The following is a 22,373-nucleotide window of genomic DNA, read 5'->3' on the forward strand; positions in this document are numbered from 1 at the left end:
ACTGGTCAAAGTAACTGATAGATAGAACTGATCTCCCACATCCAAGGTCGGTGATCTATTCTTTCTCCCTGACAGAAGAGAACACTCCAATTTTATACAGATAGTCCTCAATTGGCAACTGCGGTTGGCACTGGAAACTCAGTTGTTAAGCAAAGTAGTCCCTAACGAAAAGTCATGTGACCATGACTATGCTTACAATTTTATTTCAGCTTTTCTTTTATTTATTGGTCCAATTTATATGGCCGACCATTTTTCCTAAAGTGTTTCTGGGTGGCATATTCAATAAATTTGGGGCCACCCAGCTATCTGTGGTTATATATTTACAGCATCAAAAAGGAACAACCACAAACAGCCCTTTTCCCCCAGTCCCTGCCCTTTGGTGATGGGATAATTAGCAAGAAAAGAATTGATGTTTGTATTCATATTCCTTTCAGAAAAAGCAATTACAAGAGAGTAATCAGGCACGCAATAGGGAATACACACAGAAAGGAATGTGCTGGAGTTATTTGTCTAATGCACTTGTGGCTATCAGCAACATGTCACTTAGGAGGAAAAGAAGCCTTCAAATTAATTAGGTATTGCCAGTGTCGAGCAGCAGCAAAAGCTGGCCAAAGAGTTCTAATCAACTAATTAAGAGCTGAATTCGCAGTTAGCACTTTTTAGGGATGTGCTGCATTGGGGACAAAAACAGCTGAGGAGGAGACAGCTTTTTTAGGCAGTGTCTGTTGTTTATGGTGGTGGGGAGAGGAAAAAATTGACAAGCAGAAGATATACATATAACTAATTATAATGGAAAATGCCTGATGAGAGAGAGAAAAACAAACACTGTGAAGGTCACAAATATGGGCACTGGTTGCAAAGTTATTTTTTCATCACCATTGTAGTGATCGTTATCTGAGGCAGTTGCTAAATGGGGACTATCTTATAATGATATCCAATGTCCATCTATAATATACAAGTTTAAATGTTCTGCTTTTCAATTAACTCAGAAAACAAACAAGAGGGAAATAGTCGTTCTACTTTTTCCTTCAGATGTTTCTCATAAAAAATTAATATCATTTTGCACTGTATCATTGGAATAAAAAACTAAATGTTGTACAATTATCCAACTCCTGAGTAGCTTTGCTAGTGTTAATAAATTGATTAAAAACAATACCTGATTAGTGTGTGTACACACACACACACACAAAGATAGATATAGATATATAGATATATATAGATGTACATAGATACATAGAAAATCACTTTTACCTCTTTTTGTTTCTTAATGATGACTGAAAATTCAGTGTAAGGAATTCTTGGATTCAATTCACATCCCATTAAAGTTGCTCCTTCATAATCCTTTATATAGCCGACATATTTTGCTTTTGGTACTTTAATATCTTTTGAAAAGCCCTAAAGAAAGAATAACCAATGTATTTTTTACTTGCTTACTGAAGCCACTGTGATATTTTACAGTAGTGATATTTTCCTTCATGTACTTGGAGATGGCAATTCAGCAACCTGACAGATCAGTTACTACCACCCTTAATTTAAATTTATGAAAACATCACATTATATATGGAAGAAACAAGATATACAATATATTTGCCAAGGTCACTATGTAATTCATCAGTAGTTACTACCCAGAGATAATTAAAGCTCCTCTGTCAGAGGCTCTCAAAAACAGCAAGAGGGAGAATATATTACACAGAGGAGTCACACAACAACAATAGAAAATACAACTCAGGAATGAACTATTAGTTTAAAGAAACTGTGAGAACTATAGATTTCTAAAAAAACAGAAAAAAAACATCTTTAGTTTTTCCAGTGGCCCAATTAATCATTTGTAGCAAAAATATAATCATTTGCATATTAAAGATTAGTATTTGATGCAATAATGAAAACTTATACTGTAATAAAATTGATTAGCTTAAAATGACACAACATTTTGTTTTAAGTTGATTGTATATTAACAATAGACTTTAAATTCAAAGAACAGTAATATTGTCCTTCAGATAATAAGATCACTCTGAAAGTCTTGTAGTTATTCAAATTTTATTTTGCTACATGGGTTGAAAATTGCTCCCAAAGTTCTACTTACTTGTTTCTTGAAGTAGCCAATTGCATATTCATCAGCGTATGTAAGGAAATTGAGAATATTATGCTTAATGTGATATTCTTTCAGATGATTCATTAAGTGTGTTCCATAACCCTGCAAAGAAATTATGATCCAGTTTATCAATTGAGGATTGCAATGTATTAAAACCTTACTGCTTAGAGTTTGCAGCAATAAAGCAATTTAAATGCAGAAATACTGTGGGCCTCTAAGAAGTGTATGTGAGAACAGAATTTTTCATCTCCTGGCAGAAATAGTGGTTATCAAGTTTTCTTTTCCAATTGCATGAGCTATGTTAAATCCTGCTTCTAAAAACTATTTTCAAAATAATCCTTTGCAGCCAAGTCTAACCATAATAAGAAGTTATAACTAACCTACCTTTCCAGAGAAAATGAATAAGTGAATCTTGCACACAAAGCTGCATCTGTAACTGAGCTTATTTTATCAACTCTGTATTTATTTATTTATTTAGCTTTTTTCTACCTTTAATGAGGCATCTGATAACAACCTGCTCCTAGGGTTGATGTTATAATTTCCCCTAATGCTTTTTTTTCATTGTTTTATTTTATTTATTTATTTCTTATGGGATAACAGAATACAGCATTAGTGCATAAAATTCTCAAAAACCACATATACAATGTGTATCAAAATATAAAACACCAGTACAGTGAATCAAGATCACATGAAGTGTTAATACCACTTCACAATGCCTTGGTAAGGCCACAATTGGAATACTGCATCCAGTTTTGGTCACCACGATGTAAAAAAGATGTTGAGACTCTAGAAAGAGTACAGAGAAGAGCAACAAAGATGATTAGGGGACTGGAGGCTAAAACATATAAGGAACGGTTGCTGAAACGGGTATGTCTAGTTTAATGAAGAGAAGGATGAAGGGTGACATGATAGCAGTGTTCCAATACTGTATCTTAGGAGTTGCCACAAAGAAGAGGGAGTCAAGTTATTGTCAACGCATCAAATGTTATTGCTTGACAAGAGATGAAGAAGTAGCCATTTCATATGTTAAACTTGTGTATTGTCTTGAGATATTGGATTAAGGTTGGGAGGGGAGAAGAGGAGGATTGTTCCTCAAGGCCATCTGAAATTAAAGAAGATAAAAGCTTAGCCGGTTTTCTAACAGAAGGGAAACTGATTCTTTAAATTAATTGGAGAATATGATTAATGACAAAATTAGAAAGATGGAGAAATGTGTTTTAATATATTGTGCAAGGGGGCGGAGATTTCAGATTCCAGCTTCCTTCGAGCAAGCATTTGCCGGTGTATTAGGCTAATAAAGGATTTTTAAGGTAAACAATGCCTCAGAGTCACTTGAAAAGCCCATATGTTGGAAACTTGACAGCTATTCTCCAAAGTGCCCAAAGGCAAGACAAGAAGCAATGGATGGAAACTAACCAGAGAAGCAACCTAGAACTATGGAGAAATTTCCTGACAGTTAGAACAATTACTTAGTGAAACAACCTGCCTCCAGAATCTGTGAATGCTCCAACACTGTAAGCTTTTAAAAAGAGACTGGACAACCATTTGTCTGAAATGGTATAGGGTTTCCTGCATGAGCAGGTGTTTAGTAATAAAGCAATAATTCCATTATTATAGACAGTCTAAAAGTTGGGGAACAACTGTTGTTTATTGCCAGCAGAGATTTTTCAATATTATAATTTACATTATTATAATAATACTCACACCCCGTGCAATAGGTTGTGACTTTAGGTATACTTCAACCACATTCAGCAAAAATAAAAATAAAATATTCTAATTGTGCACATAGTTTCCCAACCATCCCCTTTTATCTTATTTGTCTCATTATTTACACTGGTACCAAACTGGAAATAAAATGGAAGACTTATATAGATATTACATTCCTTACTGACAGACACAGAGTTGAAATTTCCTTTAAGTGGTGTAAGTAGAGTTAATTCACAAGAGAATGTTATTTTGTCATATGTTTTATTCAGTGTTCTGGTTCCTTTTTAAAAAGTAAATTGTACTTTGAATTATTTCCTCCATTTGTTCAAGTTTAGGACTATGAGGTCACATAAAATCCAATTATACCTGTGCATTGTACATTTGTCTTATAATGCAATTAATATTTGTTTTACCTTGACTTGTTCATTAGAAGTCACAGCACAGAAAACTATTTCCGTAAATCCTTGAGATGGGAACATCCGAAAACAGATACCACCAATCACACGACCATCCTTTATTAATGCAAGGGTCTTGTGTTTCCTGTAGTTATATATTTTGACATATAAACCATATACTCATTAATGATGCCCATCACCGGTGCCTTCATAGCCATAGCAATTATAAATAAAAGATGTTTTGCATAGATTTTGATACTAAATTGGATTTTATTTTCAAAAGATGTCCAGAAAACTGATGCTCTGGCAACATAAAATATTCTGACTGCATTTTTAGATTCCTTTCCACTGATTAGCTCCTGTCCCATCTTATTATACTGGAATAATAAGTTTCTTCAAGGCGGAAATAGTTCTATTGAATAATGCCAACTTCTACTCAGCGGCCTGTTTCCAGAGAGAAGGAAAATTTTCTATTAAAACTATAAGAGTTAGTCTGACTGGAAAGAATTGGATTTTCAGGCTGTAGTTTATCATCATCTTTCAAGCCTTTACCAGAATTGTAGGGATTCCTGTCTCCTCTTAAATCAATTGGTCTACTTCTTCCACAAAGACAGAGGACCAATTTTGAACTCAGTCCTGGTGATCCATCACTCTTGTTCATGTTACTAGCAGGGTCAATATACAACTTCTACAATACTCTTAGCAGGGCTTGAATTAGTACGTGATTAAATAAGTCTAATAGTTTTTCTAGTCTTCTGGAAGTTTGCCAGAAAAGTGAAAAATCTCTCTTCCTGACTGACTGATTTAATTTCTGGCAGGGCTCCTTCACTGATAATCTTTTCAACACATTTTTTCTATACTGAATAAATTTGAAACTGCAAAAAAACCAACCCCCAAACCAATTAACTTGATAAAGTTTCAAATCTTTTGAAACATGAGACAAACATTTGTTATAATTTCCTCTCTAGTAATTAGCAAATAGCTTAAGGCAATGACAGTCGGACTGTTCCCATTGCCTCTTTATTGACCATGCTTGCTGGGACTGATGGAAAAATTTTCAATAATACCTAGAAGGCAATAGGTTCCATTTTAGGAAATTTATAGAATATCTAGAACCAAGACTGTTTAAAGTATGAAAATACTGAAAAACATTGACTCAATGTTTCAACTTTTAAATAGCATTTATTTTATTTAAAAGTTAGATGTATGATAGTTTTGATAATTTCTTAGTAAAGATATTTATTTACATTATTTACATGGGTGCCTAACTTACAAATAATGACCCTGGGCAGCTTACATATGGTTAAAAACGTTAAAAACAGTGATCATACAAAAAACACCACAATACAAGATAGTCAAAGCCAAATCATGACATATTATAATTTAATTTTAGGATGAGCTTCTCTGGTACTCTGGCCAAATGCCCAGGATAAAAAAAATAAATGTTCAAGGCCTTATGTAAGGATAAAGACCCTCTTGTTCCAAAGACAGGCCCAGACTTATCACAGGGAAAGCGTACTTTCTAGGTCACAAATAAGAAACTTTTTTCATGAAATGGACTTGAAGCATGCTCACTCTTCTGCTGAATCTCATGGGGCAGAGATAATTGGAGACAGGCAATCCTACAGGTCTTGTGTCTTGAAGGGCTTTAAGTATAGTTATTAAGCAGTTAAAAAGGGGTTTTTAAGAAGCAGTACTAAAGACATCTTATTAACTGATAATTTTGAAGAGCCAAACAGTAATATTAATATTACCAAAAGTTGATGTGATAGAAAACAATTGTACATGCAATTCCTATACCACTTTTCCAGAGAACATTTTGGAAGGGAGCAAGAATTGCCCAAATTGTCCTCTTTCCTGTTCCAATGATAAATCATCTCTATCTGTGAAAGATTAAGTATTGCCTATTTCTTATTATTTGGAACAAACTTTACAATGAATCACTAAATGCAAATCCCAACCTTTACCTCTGTCTGTTAGCCTGCCCAAAGTTTAAGAATTCTAACAAAGAATGCCATAAATTACAACCACTACACTTTACCAAATGGATACCTAGCTATCTAATTAACTTGTCATCTTCCTTTTTGTTACTGTTGTTGTTCCAAGTCCCAAATCAACAGTCCATAGATTTAAAAGCTTGTTTTCAATTTCTAAAAATGAACCCATTCAATAAATATTATCCCCTTACTTGTTCTATCTTTCCCATTAAGAAAAACAAAGAGATGATACTCACGGATCAAAGACTAGACGAGTAATATACTCTTTTGGCATTCTGGGTAACTGATGCGAGAATACATTTTGTAAGCCAACCAGCCACATCATAATCTTTTTATTTGGTTTTTGATTTAAGGAATTTCCAACCACATGAAATTCAATCACTCCCCTACGCTCTTCCAATCTTGCAGCTTCATCCCGGGCAGAGTGTGCAGAAAGAAAATTAGTCTGCTTTATGAAAAAAACAATGAAAAATGATTCAGTATTTATTTCAGGAATCCTTTTTTTCCTTTTCATATATAGTCAATATATATCTCAGTAAATAGAGTTGGAAATCTTTCCCATTTGTTTTAATGACACATACTTCTGTTTAAGGTTGCCTCTCTAACTGAGTAAGTAATAAAAATATCCAGCAATTCAGGCTAAATATTTAATAACTTATTTGGTACTTACCTAGGTTTTTACCATGAGAAAAAATGTTTCAAAAATCCATTACAGCGCTCTTGCTATACAAAAGAATATTTCTGTCAATCAGCTTTTATCTAATACTTTAAAAAATGAAAACCTTCGCATAATTCCTACTTCAAAAGGAAAACAAAACATCATTCAATGTTACTTGTGTCCTTTAATACAGGGGTCCCCAACCACTGGGCTATGACCAGCACCAATCCATGGCCCACCAGAAACTGGGCCGTGCACACATGGGATCCATGCCTCCCCCAATCCATGGGAAAAACATCCCTGGCACCCAAAAGGTTGGAGGCCGCTGCTTTAATATATCATCTCAATTACAAACATCTAAATCTAAATAGCATTAAATAGCCAGGAGTCAGTTATTTGTTTTGCAATCCAAAAAAATACCATTCAATTATTTAGTATCAATCATAGTAATAGTCTTCAACTTGTTACCAGTCTTTTTATGATTGTGAAATTATGATGGCATTGAAAAAAGTGCTTTATAGTCTGTAAAGCAGTGGTGGGATTCAAATACGTGAACAACTGGTTCTCTGTGTGAATGTTGCTTCTGGAAGTCCATTCTGGGCCTGGGCAACAAAACATTAGCTACCGGTTCTGCCGAAGTGGTGCAAACTGGCTGAATCCCACCACTGCTGTAAAGCACTTCTATTGTGTAAAATGTTCCTCCCTGTGGTCTGGCATGTTTTGGGTGCATGGCAACTGGCTCAACTTTATGGCTGGTTGTACTATCCTGAGGTCATGTGATGGCAATTTATCAGATTTTTGGGCACTTTCTAGCAAAAAAACATCCTGTTAAATGATACATTTAATTACTGCTTCGAAAAATGTCAAAAGTAGGTCCAGACACTTGGGTGCCTTGACTTATAACTGCAATGACTTGCAACTAGAATTCTAGTCCCAATTATCATCATTAGTCAAGGACTATCTGTACAATGTTAATGATTACAACATGCAAAAAGAAATAATAATAATAATAATAATTTAATTTCTATACCGCCCTTCTCCCGAAGGACTCAGGGCGGTGTACAGGGCAATACAACAAAATACAACGTACAAAAATTAAAAAAAATATTAAATATTACAGCCCAATTCAATACAATTAATACAATAACATTAAAATACCCCTAAACCCATCAGACCAGGCTGGCTTGTTCAAATAAATATGTTTTTAGGTCACGTCAGAAGGAGCGAAGGTTGGGAGCCATCCGGAGCTCCACCGGTAAACGGTTCCACAGGTCTGGCGCGCCCACAGAGAACGCCCTCCCCCTGGGGGCCGCCAGTCGACACTCTTTGACCGACGGCACACTAAGGAGGCCCTCTCTGTGGGAGCGCACTGGACGAAGGGAAGTTGATGCCGGCCGCAGGTGCTCCCGTAAGTAACCCGGACCAATGTTCTAAAGATGGTGAGAACTAGTACAACTACGCAAATTATGCCTTCTTTGACAACTTGGCTGACTAGCTATATACAGAAGTTGCCCAATGCAAAAATTCTTCACATATTTCTCCTCCTATAAACCACAGTTAGGGGGCAGGTTTTCAGTAGTAATGAGACAAAAGACTACAAGTAAAGAAAAATGCTGTGCTGAATTAATTAAAAATTATCTATGTTGAAGGGAAGATAATGAGTGGAGATAGAGAAAAGCGGTGGAAGGGGGAAAGGATCTAATTTAAACCAAATCATTGAGAATTTGATATTCACATATTCTCAAAGTAATCTAATGGAAATATAGATGATGAGCCATGTTACAGAATAAGATTTTAGAGACAGTTTGGAGCCTCTTTTTGTTTTATTTTGATATGATTTGTTTGATCTGAAATATGATTTATTTTGATCTCATATGCTGACTTTTTAGTTGCAAGCTGCTCAGAATCATTTAGGAGTTGAGCAGTCTATAAATTAAAGAAATCTAGCAAATTACGCTAAGTTCATGAAACATTATAAATTTGCTTGAGATGAGATCTTGACTAATTTTCTTCATATGACTGAATATACAATATTAATTCATATGAACAACTCCCCTTCTAAATATGAACACATTTTGAAATGCAAATGATAAAACTGAATCATATGCAAAAAGACAAGATGTTTGAACAAAACTAACTGTATGCCAGCTATGACATTAAAAATATCCTTTAAAGTTAAAATTTATTTTTAAATTTGTCATTTTCTAGTCTATACATACAATATTTACATGTCATATATGTATAAATACTAGCAGCTTGATGTGTTCAGATACACTTTACTACTTTTAATAATCCTAGAATTCTTAGCTATGGTCTATTGGGTAGGAATTCCAGGAATTACAAGTCCAGGCAATATGAGGCATCTACTTAGGCTGAATTCTATTAAAGTATTAATAATGAAAAACTGCCTTCAAATAAAAATCAGCTCAATAATATTGAAATTAAAAAAATATCTTGATATGACAATAAACCCATTGATACCTATAGTTAGAAAATGTAATGTGCTATCCTTATTTTTGACATTAATTAATTCTGAAAGGTACATTTCTCACCTCTGGACCAAGCATTGCTGTTGGATCTGTAATGGTTGACATCACTTCATTGATCAGTTCAACAGGAATATCTCCTATAACCCGTGGTTTCTTAGCAGTCTCCGAAGAATAACTTTCATTATTTTTTCTCTTTTCTCCTAAATAACAAAATAATTATTTAACAACAAAATCCAAATGTTGTTACCAGAATTACCAGAATCAAAAAACATTAAATTATATTACTCATTGTTGAGAAATATTTGATTGTTGAGTTAAAAAAGCTATGAACTTCGGTAGCAAACAAATTATATTCAACAATATGAAATTGGTAGAAGCTACTCAGAAATCAGCTGTATTAACCATCTCATCAGGGTTCAACTCTCCATATTACCAATGGCTGGGAGGGTACTACAAAAAGCCCTGGGGATTGGGAGTTCCAGAGCATGGGGCCACAACAAAGAATGCCTAGAATCTTTTATACTACCACAAAGCTTTTTTTAGGGAGCATTCGGGCTCTTTGACTTATTATAAAGGACGTAGAGGTTCAATTCTAGCAAGACAGTGCTTGATTTAAGCTAATGCTATACCAGGACTAGTTTGAGGACTAAAATATATACGCCTAGGAAAACTAGTTTAAAATATAACCAAATCTGAAACCCAATCCACTAAAACTCTTTGGAGAATAATAAAGAAATATCATAATTATCATTCAGTTTAGCATTCAGACAGTGAGTCATAATAATTTCCCATTTATAAAATAATAGTCATTCATTTGACTCTCAGTATGGCCTGTAACCACAGTACTTAGTATTTTTATTTTGTTAGAAAACTAAACTGATAGGATTTGGGACATGATAAAAAAATCATGACCACACATTGTGGTCTTGCTTGCATTAGTATTTTTTTTTAAAATTCCATTTATATCCCGCCCTTCTCCGAAGACTCAGGGCGGCTTACAAGCTTAGCAGTAGCCTCCATTCTATGTATATGCCTGCTTATTAGGGCTTTCACACACACCCCAAGCGGCATTATTACAAAGTCAGCTTAATTGCCCCCAACAATCTGGGTCCTCATTTTACCTACCTCGGAAGGATGGAAGGCTGAGTCAACCTTCCATTTTCCTGGCTACTGCATAATTTCAGTAAAGACGATTCACTATTGTCTTAATCTACAGTATTTTAAGATTTTATTGTATATAGTATTGTCGTCCTAGCTTTAACAAATAGCTGGCCTGTTTCCATATATGAATATGCCATAGCTCTTCCCGAAGGCAATATGAGAAGATCATCAGCACAATCATTAAGGCAATTATAGTTGTTGCATCAAAACTCTGTGCCTCATTTATCTATAGAAATTGTAGCAAAACAGACAAAATTCTTTGCTATTTATATTACCTATGTTTTGGTCCAGGCCAGAAGCAGATTTGGAAGCAGGACTCATAGTTCCTCCACTAGGTTGTTCCAAAGATGAGGGACTTGAACTGTATGAAACAGATCTCATCATAGGAGGACGGTTAATAACTAACAGAGAAAGAAAGCCAGAGGTGAGGCATATGAAATTAAGATGCAGGTGGATGTAGCATCAAAAAAACCCAAACACTTCAAAAGATGATAAAATATAAAAATAATTCCAGTCAGAGGTAAGAATTTAACCAACCATCAATATGGGACATCCTGATTAGCAACCCTTTTAAACTACAGGCAGTCCTCGACTTACAACCATTTGTTTAGTGACTATTCTAACTTACAACAGCACTAATATATATATATATATATATATATATATATATATATATATATATATATATATATATATATATATATATATATATACATACACATACACATACACATACACATATACATATACATATACATATACATATACATATACATATACATATACATATATATATATATATATATATATATGTCACATCATCATATATATAACCCAAAGACTAAAGACAAGAACGAGACTGAAAATGCCACAAAGAGAAAATTCCAAGCCTTCTGAACATTCAAAGGTGGCAGCAGGATTTGTTCCAGCACCATAATATAGCACATAAATCTCCTTTTTTCCCTTCCTCTCCCTCACAATCTTCACAAATAAATCTTATGCCCTACGTGACTGGGAAGAGAGTGACTTCTCTTCCTCTGAAGATGAAGTTTCTATAGGAGAAAGAGGGGCATTCACCTTTAAAACCACAAAAAACTGAAAAGTGGATGCAGATCTAATTGCTAAGAACTGCCTTCTAAACTGCTAAAAGAGTTATTGCAATCTTTAACCAGCTATTAAATGTCAATCAGAAAGTAGACAAACTTTTTTCTATAATGGAAAATAATATAACTAAATCTGACGTGAAGCCAGTTACCAATCCAGCTGCTCCAAAACTCTCAAAATACTCACAAATGCATGTCCTCATATGTATGGAAATTGCCACGGATAAGCTAGTTTTACAATTTCACAGGATTTTGCTGCAGATGGCAATTAATCCTCCCAACAAAGTTAAGTGGGAAAATAGAAAAGTAATATTTCACTCCCTTTCACAATTGCTTCACCGTAGAATATATTCCAGCTGAACTTAGTGAAATCACCTGGCTCCATGTGGCAAGGTCTTAACAGAATAATGCTTGCTTTTAGTCATTTTGCACTCTCTTCAATGATCTTTAAACGGATATTTCTTAAGGGATTTTCAAATCACACCTACATGTGTACCGCCTCTGCTGAACTTGGGAAGGACAACCAATCACATAAGGAAGGGCATCAAGCCCCAGAGCTGATGAAATCAGCCAGCCAATACCTATACAGCAGAATGTTCCACCAACTCCAAGGTTGGGCTCAGATAAGCATAATACCCTTGATTTAATTAAAACAAAAATATGGACATCAGCCGACTCTATGGAAGATGAGAAAGAACTGGGACAGATATTTGGCGACCTCCCTAGGAAAAGCAACAAAACCATCATATATAAGCTTGAGGCAGTAAAATCAATGCTTTAGTCAGTGACTCTTGCAACTGAGTCTTTCAATACTCTACTACCCCCTAGCTGCTCTTCTGCTGAAAAGCTGACAAGTTCATTTTCCAGCATCACCACAAAACAAACAAAAAGGAGCTTTAGTTAGCCCAAATCACATTGTCAGCAGACAAACATCACAACAAAAGGAAACCAATTTGGTGAACAACTTAATGGATCGAGCAAGCTACCTTGCCAAGTAGAGTCCTCAAGGGAAATCCAAGGCATTAACCATTGTATATAACTGAATACATCACATTCTAATGAACTCATATCTGCGTTATCACCAGCAGTAGTGGGGATCACAGATCCAGAGACACCTGTACCAGATCTAAGTCTGCTGAATACTGACCCTCACGATAAAGAAAAACAAAAATTACAATATAGGAAGAGGTTGAACCTCAAAATAATTGTGTATATACCAGATGTATTGTTACCAATACTGATACTGACTCCCCTGACATCTATAATAAAACTATTTCTTTAATAGCTTAATAACCAACACCATGAAGTAATCTGTGTTTCGCTATTCCTCAAGATCTGCCTCTACCAGTGGTCACTTTTGGGAATTCAGATTGACAATTATATGCTCCTAAGTTCCTAACTCTCCTTTCATGGAATTCTGCAGGCTGGAATGCCGAATCTCTGTGTTTACAAATTACATGGCTGAATTCTACTTATTCCTGCTTCAAGAAATATGTATATAAATGGGTACAAATCCTTTTTACTTTCACAAGTTCCTGGACCAGGATAAGGCAGATAGTATTTAAGTGGTGATTTAAGTACAAGTAGTCCTCAACTTGTAACACTTCATTTAATGACTGTTCAAAGTTACAATGGCACTGAAAAAAGTGACTTATGGCCGTTTTTCACAGTTATGATGACCATTGCAGCATCCTCATGGTCATATGATCAAAATTAGGATGCATGGCAACTGTCTCATATTTATGATGGTTGCAGGGCAAAATTTGCTTAACAACTCTCTCACTTAGCAACAGAAATCTTGGGCTCTGCTGTGATCATAAGTAGAGGTCTATCTGTATACAAGTCTCAATTAAGCTATGCCTAAATGCTACACAGCTAGATCCTATGGAGAGCATTATTCAATTATTAAAATCTAATAATAATGAATTATTACTGTTTATCTTCCATCATCTCTAAACATGATCCAATTTAATAGTTTATGGTCCTAATTTGAAGCATATTCTCAAATCAAATAATCACTCATTTTATGTAATTGTTTTGGGCGACTTCAATGCAAGGATAGGATTGAATGACAAGGCACTTTTCACTCAGGTTCCAGCAAAACCCTTCTGAACCAGCTATAATGTCCCCTCTGTTAACCCAACAATCCCCAGATTTAAAAGAGGTTACAAGACGTTGTGCCTTCTACAAAGTAAAACCAAACTAATTCTACATTTATTAAATGGATTTATCAGTACCCACGATGAATTCTCTCACTGGGCTGGCACAAGCCCCTCCCTTACTGATTATACTCTGATCTTACAGAACTTAATTATATCTGGGGAAAAAATTACTTAGAAAACCGGCCTGAAAGCAATCACTTCCCAGGTATCATAATCATAAAAGCATTTAATAACTGTTTTAGGGAAATAGAACTTATCCCATTTTTGGAATTGAATTCAGAAGTAGAAATGGCCTATGCCAAATGGTCTCAACAATTTAGTAGTCAAATCTCTCACCTGCTTCACTCTGAAGCAGTTCTACATCTCCACACTACTACAGTCAAAGAGAGATTTGAGAACTCGCTCTGACAGACATTCTCCCATTTAATGCAGTTATTCAAGCCAGTACTTTCTACTCAGGTCTCAAGCAAAAGTGGAAAACAAGCAGGCAGAGTTTTTCCCCTCTGAGTCCTCCTGGTCTGGCATAGAATGCCTTGAGGCCAAAAGTAAACTGATCAGGAGATCCAATTTATATAAAGAGAATCCAGCTGAGCATTCTATTCAGGACTATATGTTCCTGAAGAAACAATATAAACATATTTTTTAAAAAAAAAATAAGATAAAAGAATTCACTAGGCTTCCTGGCAGCAATTGACAACAGCCTCCCAAGCCAGATATTCCCCTTTATTCTTGCACTTAATAACTTCTCATCCAATCAAGAGACCTCTTCCATTTATCTCTTACATGCCTGTGTGTGGGAAAAACCACTTTAGAAGATCATATCTACAAGAAGAGCCCTCTAAATTTGATTTGGATCTCAAAGCTTCCCAAATGGGCCCCTGTCACAAATGCTGAAATAAAGAAGCTTGTAAAACAGTTAAAGTCTGGTAAAGCCCCAGGCAACGACTTTATTACCCCTGAAATATTGTGAAACAATATAGGCTGGTGGAGCCCTGTTCTTGCCTTCCTGTTTTATCTTTATTATTGATCACACTGCACAGATTCCTGAGGACTGTTGCTTAGCTATTATTGTGCCCATATACAAAAAGGGCACACGAGATTTGCCTGCAAATTACAGGTCTAGTAACCTCTTAAGCATAATAAGCAAGCCATAAGCTAGACACTAAGATAATAAATCAGTTGATTGGATTGATTCAGAGATGGCTGATGAGCAAGAAGGCTTTAGGTCTGGATACTCTATATATTGACATGCCCTTATATTTCAATATCTGGCTGAAAAGTACACATCTAAAGCAGATTCTACACTGTGCACTGGATTTGTTGATTTTAGATCTGCATTTGATTTAGTTCCCAGAACAAGGCTTGGGACAAAGTTTCAGCACACCACCATTGATAGATGGTTATTTTTCCTCATGCATAATCTCTATAAGAATTCCAGATTCAAAGTCCCTTGTAGTGTGCAAGGCCATTATACTAATAGATTCCAACGCAAAAAGGAGTGAGGCAGGTAAGTACTATAGCCCCCTCCTCTGTTTAATTTATATATAAAGTCACTCATGGCCAAAATGAATCAGAGTACCATCCACCAAAATTAGCAAACAGGCATATTACCAACTTCTTATATGCAGATGACATTGCACTTCTGACACAAACATTAACTGGACTCAAACAGACCCTGAATGCCTTGACCAGGTATTGCCCAGAGGAAGCTTTCAAAAATCAATCATAGTAAAACAAAAATTCTATTATTATTTTTTTTTTGCAAAGAAACCTAAATACCATGCTTGGAGGATAAATGACCAGAATATAGAGCAAGTTAAAATATTTAAATATCTGGGCATGATTTTCCATTGTTCCATAAAATGCAGTATGCACCAAAAGTGTGTTATACAAAATGCTCAAAAAACAGTGACTGCAATCCAATCTTTCTATTTCACTAGAGGAGCATGGTATATACAGGCAGCACCAAAGCTATTTTCACCAAAGACTCTATCCTATTCCTCTTTTGCCCTTTTTGAAAAGTTCCAGTCTAAATTTCTAAGGGCCATATTGCAGGTGGCCCCCTTTGTTTCCATGATAGTTCTATGTGGGGAGGCAGGCCTGTTCAAGATAGAAACTAGTGCATGGATCTGCATTGTAACACATTAGCTGAAACTACTGTTCTTCCGCACAGGTCTGAGCCCCTTCCTTATAGAGAATAAGGAATAAATTAAACATGAATTAATGCTATTGTATTAAAATTCCAACATCTCAGTTCCCAATGATGGGCTATGAGCATGCACTTAGTGCAGGGGTGTCAAACACAATTTCATTGAGGGCCGCATCAGCATTGCGGTTGCCCTCAGGAGGCCGGGTGGGTGTGGCCTACTGGGTGGGCGTGGCTAAAGTGCGTATGGCCTACTGGGTGGGCATGGCCAGCTCTACATCGTTCGCATCAAGGGTGCCTATGGGGGCCTGGGCAGGAGTGGGACAGATCTGAGGGTCTCTGGCAGGAGGAGGGTCTCTGGGCCAGGGCCAAGGCAGTGGGGGCCGTTCCCTCACTGTTTCCAGGGTGGCTTTGTGGGCCGCATGAAACCACTTCGCGGGCTGGATCTGGCCCCCGGGCCTTGTGTTTGATATGTCTGACAGTGCATTTAAACAACATATTAAGTCCAGGAAGTTCAACAGGACCTGTCTGTTTTACCCAATAATGTTTTCTTAAACAGACAGGAACCCCCTCCCCCCACTCACAATCTATCAATATATTTATATTAGATAACTGTCTCTAAATTTTGAAGAACATTAACTTTAGCACATTGGAACGCTCTGCCCACAGCAGTTCTGGAGGGCCAATATAAAAAAGTTCCATATGAGCTAAAGCTGTGCCTCTGTGGACAAGGGACCATTGAAACTGCAGCTCATATCCTGCTATTTTGTGCCCCTCTCCTCCCTCTGGGACTCACAGACTCATAACACCTTACCTGATTAAATATCCTGGAAACTCTGAACATTTTTACATCAAACTATTATTGGATCAGCATGATTCTGTTTCTTTGAACATAGCTAAGATTTGTTACATTGTCTGTAAAATTAGGCAGACTTTGATTTCATCGTCAGTTGTTAACATATTACTATACCTTGTGCTGTTCAGTTCTGTTCAGCTTTGCTTTATTTTAATGTTTAATTTTTTTGTGCTGGTCCATGACTGCAATAAGGATTGAATTGAAATAATTCCTGGTTTTTCCCCCCATCTAACTAGAAATCCCAAAATCTGAACATCTGCTCATAAGACAAGTTGAGAGGTGACCAACCCTTGCAAAAGAACTATCTAACAAATCAGGCTTCTGGCCTATTAGCCCAGTCCTTGCTAAAGGTGAATAAGGGACACTTGTCTAGTGATTTTTTCCAAAATCAAATCCATGGTGTTTTCAATATTAGCATTAATATATTCCATTTCTCCATGTACTGTAAACTGGCTTTTTAGCCAATCTGAATGTTTACTGTGTACCGTTTTACTTGCTCTTATCTAAAATTTAGAAATAAGTCTAAGTCTTTACATTCTACATTTGGAATGTAGAGTTGTTTTCCAGAGGTCATGCCTGAGACATCTGAGGCAACTCAAGCATGTGAGAATTACCCTAATGAAAGCAGGAGAGAAAGCTCTTAACTGCAGAATTACAGAATCACAATGGAATGTTTTAGGTTCTTGAGGGAACTGCTGCATAAATTTTATCTAGTGTTAAGTGTTATTATCATTAACAAACAGTTGCTTATTTAAGAGAAGTAATCTTAGCAGCTTCTAGTAGTTTTTCAGGCCAACAATTGCACTTTGAAAATTGTTGGTTCTTAACACTCTCTGAGCTTGTATTTTGTTTTGGGGGGTTTTTGTGTGTTTTTTGTTGTTGTTGTTGTTGTTTTTGGGGTTTTTTGCAGATACTTTATTACCAGGCTAGGTAACATTATCACTGCAAGGGAGAATGGGATTTGACAGCTGTTTATATATAGTAGGTGTCCAATCTTGTCTCTGTTATTGTATCTTCCCTTTACCTGGTGCTGTTCCTTCCTTACATCTTTGTCATAGGAGCAGTAGAGAAGATATATGAGACAATAAACAACATACTAGAATACAGAAGTAAAGTTTACAAAAGAAGGCATCACCACACTATCCTTCCTGGATATGCTCACGAGCAAAGAAACATTGGCAAATTAGAAATTCACTTTTATTAAAACATACTCACTGCAGTAACCTGTAATATCAAAAAGGGGAAGCAGATCACCTATAAAACATCTTTCAATGGATACCCAGCGACTTGATCAAAAGGTAGCTAAGTACATTCCTCAACTATTACAGCCTACAAAAAAAATAGTGTTATCATACATCAAAAACATTTCTGAGATAATGAAACAGACTACTATAACCACTCATCATCACTAGCTCACCCAGCAACAAAATCCCTCCAAAGCAGCCAAAGAAGAAAAATTGGACTCATCATAAAGTGTAAACTCTGTAACAGCCACTATGTAGGCTGTTGGAAAAAAGACTAGCAGACTGCTTTCCATGAACATCTGCTAGCAATCAGAAGACATGACGAACAGTTTCAACTGGGAAACTGTTAATGTTATTGATCAAGCCAAATAAAAAAATGCAAGGGAATTCCTAGAAGCTTGGCATTCACCCAAATAAGCCAACAATAGACACATAGACACAACTCCATTTTACATATTATTTAAAAGACACAATCAAAAACCTGTATGTGAAACAAACAGCCTAGAACACATCTTCACCAGCAGCCAAAATCCTGATATAGGAAACAGAACGAAATCAACTATCAGAGAGGAAACAAGGCCCTAATCAAGGAACTACTAAGGAGGAAGCCACATCTCTACTAAAATTTCCCACATACTGATGTTTACCTAGCTTGGTAGTAAACAATCTGCAAGAAAACAACCAAGCTCAGAGAACCAAAAATCCACAGTTCAAAATGGAGCTATATGTACACTGGAAGTTTTTACTGGACAGCCATTTGTCTGAAATGGTATAGGGTTTCCTGACTGAGCAGGGAGTTGGACTAGAAGACCTCTAAGGTCCCTAAGGTGGTGGTGGTTGTTATAATTACTACTATTACTATTATTATAAAAACTTTTATTCATTAAACATGAACCTCAGTCAACTGAATATTCAAATTGATTAGCACTAATAGTTGACACGGGTTGCTGCCAGCATCCTAGGTATCAACTAGGTATCTCCTTAAAATGTAAGATGTTCCGAGTAGCACAGTTTTTTGTAGCTTTGCTGGAGTTATTGCAGGAAGCTGCAATTTCTTGATGTATTTTGCAAAGTTTTTGGACATAGTTCCCAGTGCCCCGATGACAATGGGTATCACTGTTACACGTTTCATCCATAATCGCGCAGTTTTGATGGCCAGGTCGCAGTATTTCATAATTTTTTCCAGTTCTTTTTCTTCAACTCTGGCATCTCCTGATACAGTGATATCAATCAACTGTATGCTTCGGTTGTCTACAATTGCGATATCTGGCGTGTTGTGTTCCAAATGGCGATCTGTCTGTATTCAGAAGTCCCACAAGATCTTCATCCTCTCATTCTTGACTTTTTCCATCCTATGTTCCCACGACTTTTCGAACACAGGCAAGTCGTATTTTTTACACAATGCCTGTTCTGTACCAGCCTGCTACTGGCCCTGCAGAAAAGGCAGGGACAACCCCTTTTACAAGAAGGCAAGAGGCTGGAATTACGCCTGCCAAATTTATTGCTACAAAAACAAATAGAACAAGACACGAACCAAGAAACAGGAGCTTTTCAAGCGGTTGCCTTCAGCAAACCAGCCCTCCCACGCATTCCCCCTTAAATACAGTTCAGGGCGTGGCTTCTCTCTGCCTCCTTCCGAGGAGCCCCATTGCCTTCCTCTGTTTACTCCTGCCTCCTGCGTCGGGCGTCCTTGAACAGGGCCAGCTGTGGATCATCTTCATCCACGCTGTCAGGCTCACACAGCTGGGTCTGCGTCGTGACCAGATGAGAGGGGCCTGGCTGAGGGCTCTCATCAAGCTGTCCAACCCACTCAGCAAGCTCTTCAACACCCCCTCCTCCTCCTCCTCCTCTGAGTCATCTGACCCAACTGCCGAACCCACAGGCTGACCCTGAATCACAACAATGCCCAGTGGATTAGTTTAGCAACTCGGTCATGTCTAGCTTTGTAATCAGTTTGCGTGATTTTGCTGCACTCACATATTAAATGTGAAACAGTTTCAACTTTGTTGTTGCAAAGTCGGCAAATTGGATTGTCAGTAGATTTTTGTATCTTTGCTTTCATGGCATTAGTTTGTAGTGCTTGTTCTTGAGCAGCCAGTGTTAAGCCTTCTGTTTCTTTCTTGATGGTTCCCATCTTAAGCCATGCCCATGTCAAGTTGTTATCACATTTTCCTTCAATGTTTTTCCATGCAAAGCTTTGGTTTTCCATCTATTTAATCTGTCATCCAGCCGTTTTAACTTATATTCTGCCTTTGTTTCTGTTATTTTTATAATGCTCTGTTTTCACAGCCTGCAGCAATTTTTCTGTACTTAGATTCACATAGTCATTGAAACTTCATTTTTCTTCTTCTACAGTTTGGTGGATTTGCAGTAGCCCTCTGCCCCCTATTCTTCTTGGCAGGTATAACCTGTCAATGTCATTTTGTGGAGGTAGAGCATGGTGCATATTCAAAAGTTTACACGTTTTCCAGTCTAGGTGTTCCAATTCAGCCAAAGTCCAGTTGATAATTCCAGCTGGCTAGTGTATCACTGGAACAGCGCATGTATTAATGGCTTTAATTATATTTCCAGGATTCAGCTTTGATGGTGATGATGATGATTATCTCATGTTGATATTTTGTAAATTTATTTAAATGTGACTCTGCTTCTATAGGAAGGTGTTAAATAAAAATCTAATTAGATACCTGCCTGCTTCTTATGAAACAATATCTTTCTACAAGATTTTACCTGGACAAAATTACAGCAAAACATGATGTTCTCTGAAACACTGCATCCCTCCAGAGGAGATGCACCTCTACAGGTCTAGGAAAATTTGGCACAGCCAGCTCATGGCCACTAAGTTGCAGCAAGACAACTTGTCCTGGGGACAACTTCCTGCAGGTTGGAGAGGGACCTTAGTACAAGAGTTCCCAACCCCTGGTCCGTGGACCAGTACCAGGCTGCAACATGCTAGCAACTGGTCCGCACAAACAAGCAAAGCCACATCCGCGAGATGCAGGCATCACACAAAACCATGCTCCCTCCCATGCCCTCTCCGGTCCACCCGTCTCTCCACCCATCCTTGGTGCCCAAGAAGTTGGAGACCTCTGCTGTAGCAGGTGAGCAAGCCGGTAGAGTGAGCAGAGAGGGGTGGGGGCTTCCCATTTTTACACCCACTGCCACTGCCACCAAACTCAGTGGGCAAGTCGGGCAGTGGGGAGGCAGTAGAGAGTGGAGGCATCCTATTTTCACACACCCCACCACCACCGTCCCTGTTCTCTGTAGCCCAAAGCTCAGTGTGACAGCAGCAATTGCAGGGGATGCCCCTGACCTGCTGCCTGACCCATCCACTGACACCACAAATCCCGGCTTCTTCAGCCCAAAGCTCAGTACCCCAGCAATAATAGGGACGTGAAAATGGGAAGCCCCCTGCTCCCACTCTGCACTCTCCCCACTTGCTCGCTCATTCATCCACTTGGTTGCCTATGGCAAGTTGTCTCCGCAGCAAATTTATTTATTTATTTATTTTGATTTGTATAACGCCCTTCTCCCGAAGGACTCAGGGCGGTGAACAGGGACATAAATATCAAAATACCCAAAATACAGAAATTAAAAACAAATTAAACCCTAGTGCCCAAATGCAGAAAATAAATTACATTAAAACAATAATTAAAACAAAACGCATCAGACCAGGCCGGCTTGTACAAACAAATAGGTTTTTAGGTCGCGTCGGAAGGAGCGAAGGTCGGGAGCCATCCGGAGCTCAACTGGTAAACGGTTCCACAGGTCAGGCGCACCCACAGAGAACGCCCTCCCCCTAGGGGTCACCAGACGGCATTCTCCGAACGGCGGCACCCTGAGGAGGCCCTCCCTGTGGGAGCGCACTGGGCGGAGGGAAGTTGATGCTGGTCAAATTGGCTGTGTGGAGTTGTCCTGCAGTGATTTGGTGCCAGTGAGTTGGCAGAGACCACCTGGGTGAGCTGCTGGTGGTGAGCCAGCCCTGCCATGTTTGGCTGCTGCAACTTATCCCATTCCGGCCCCTTCTGTAAGAGCCTCAAAATTTGGCTCTGCCGATTGGCCTTGGACCCTAATGGGACATTCAGTGTTGAAAGTGGTCAGTTGACTAGGAAAAAGATCCTGCCTCCAATCTGTATTCTTTTTTTAAAACTTAGGAAATCTCTGTTCATTTTAATATTTAATTTTGTGTGCCTTTACTTTTATGATGCATGTAAATTATGCAGAGTCCCTCGAGAATGAGATAAAAGGCATATAAATTTAATAAACAAAATAAATGAAACAGAAGAACCATAATTGTAAAGGCCTGTGTAAGTGATATTCAAATTAACTTAGAAGACAATCTTTATCCATTTATAAGTGGCACAAG

General features: G+C 37.5%; 1 protein-coding gene across 4 annotated transcripts in view; it reads right to left on the reverse strand.

Annotated features, from left to right (window-relative positions):
* Positions 1-22,373, reverse strand: part of KAT2B (lysine acetyltransferase 2B) — an 88,728-nt gene that overhangs the window by 13,909 nt on the left and 52,446 nt on the right. For 3 of the 4 annotated variants that reach the window (XM_081345370.1, XM_081345368.1, XM_081345371.1), the window contains exons 8-13: positions 10,775-10,900; positions 9,402-9,538; positions 6,428-6,639; positions 4,213-4,339; positions 2,084-2,194; positions 1,252-1,395 (exon numbers count right to left, since the gene is read on the reverse strand). In XM_081345370.1, the coding sequence (XP_081201496.1) occupies positions 1,252-1,395; positions 2,084-2,194; positions 4,213-4,339; positions 6,428-6,639; positions 9,402-9,538; positions 10,775-10,900 (857 nt within the window). The remainder of the gene's footprint in view (positions 1-1,251; positions 1,396-2,083; positions 2,195-4,212; positions 4,340-6,427; positions 6,640-9,401; positions 9,539-10,774; positions 10,901-22,373) is intronic. The other variant, XM_081345369.1, reaches the window with a different exon arrangement.

This window comes from Vipera berus (genome assembly GCF_964194415.1).
Source record: "Vipera berus genome assembly, chromosome: Z".
Lineage (NCBI taxonomy): Eukaryota > Metazoa > Chordata > Lepidosauria > Squamata > Viperidae > Vipera > Vipera berus.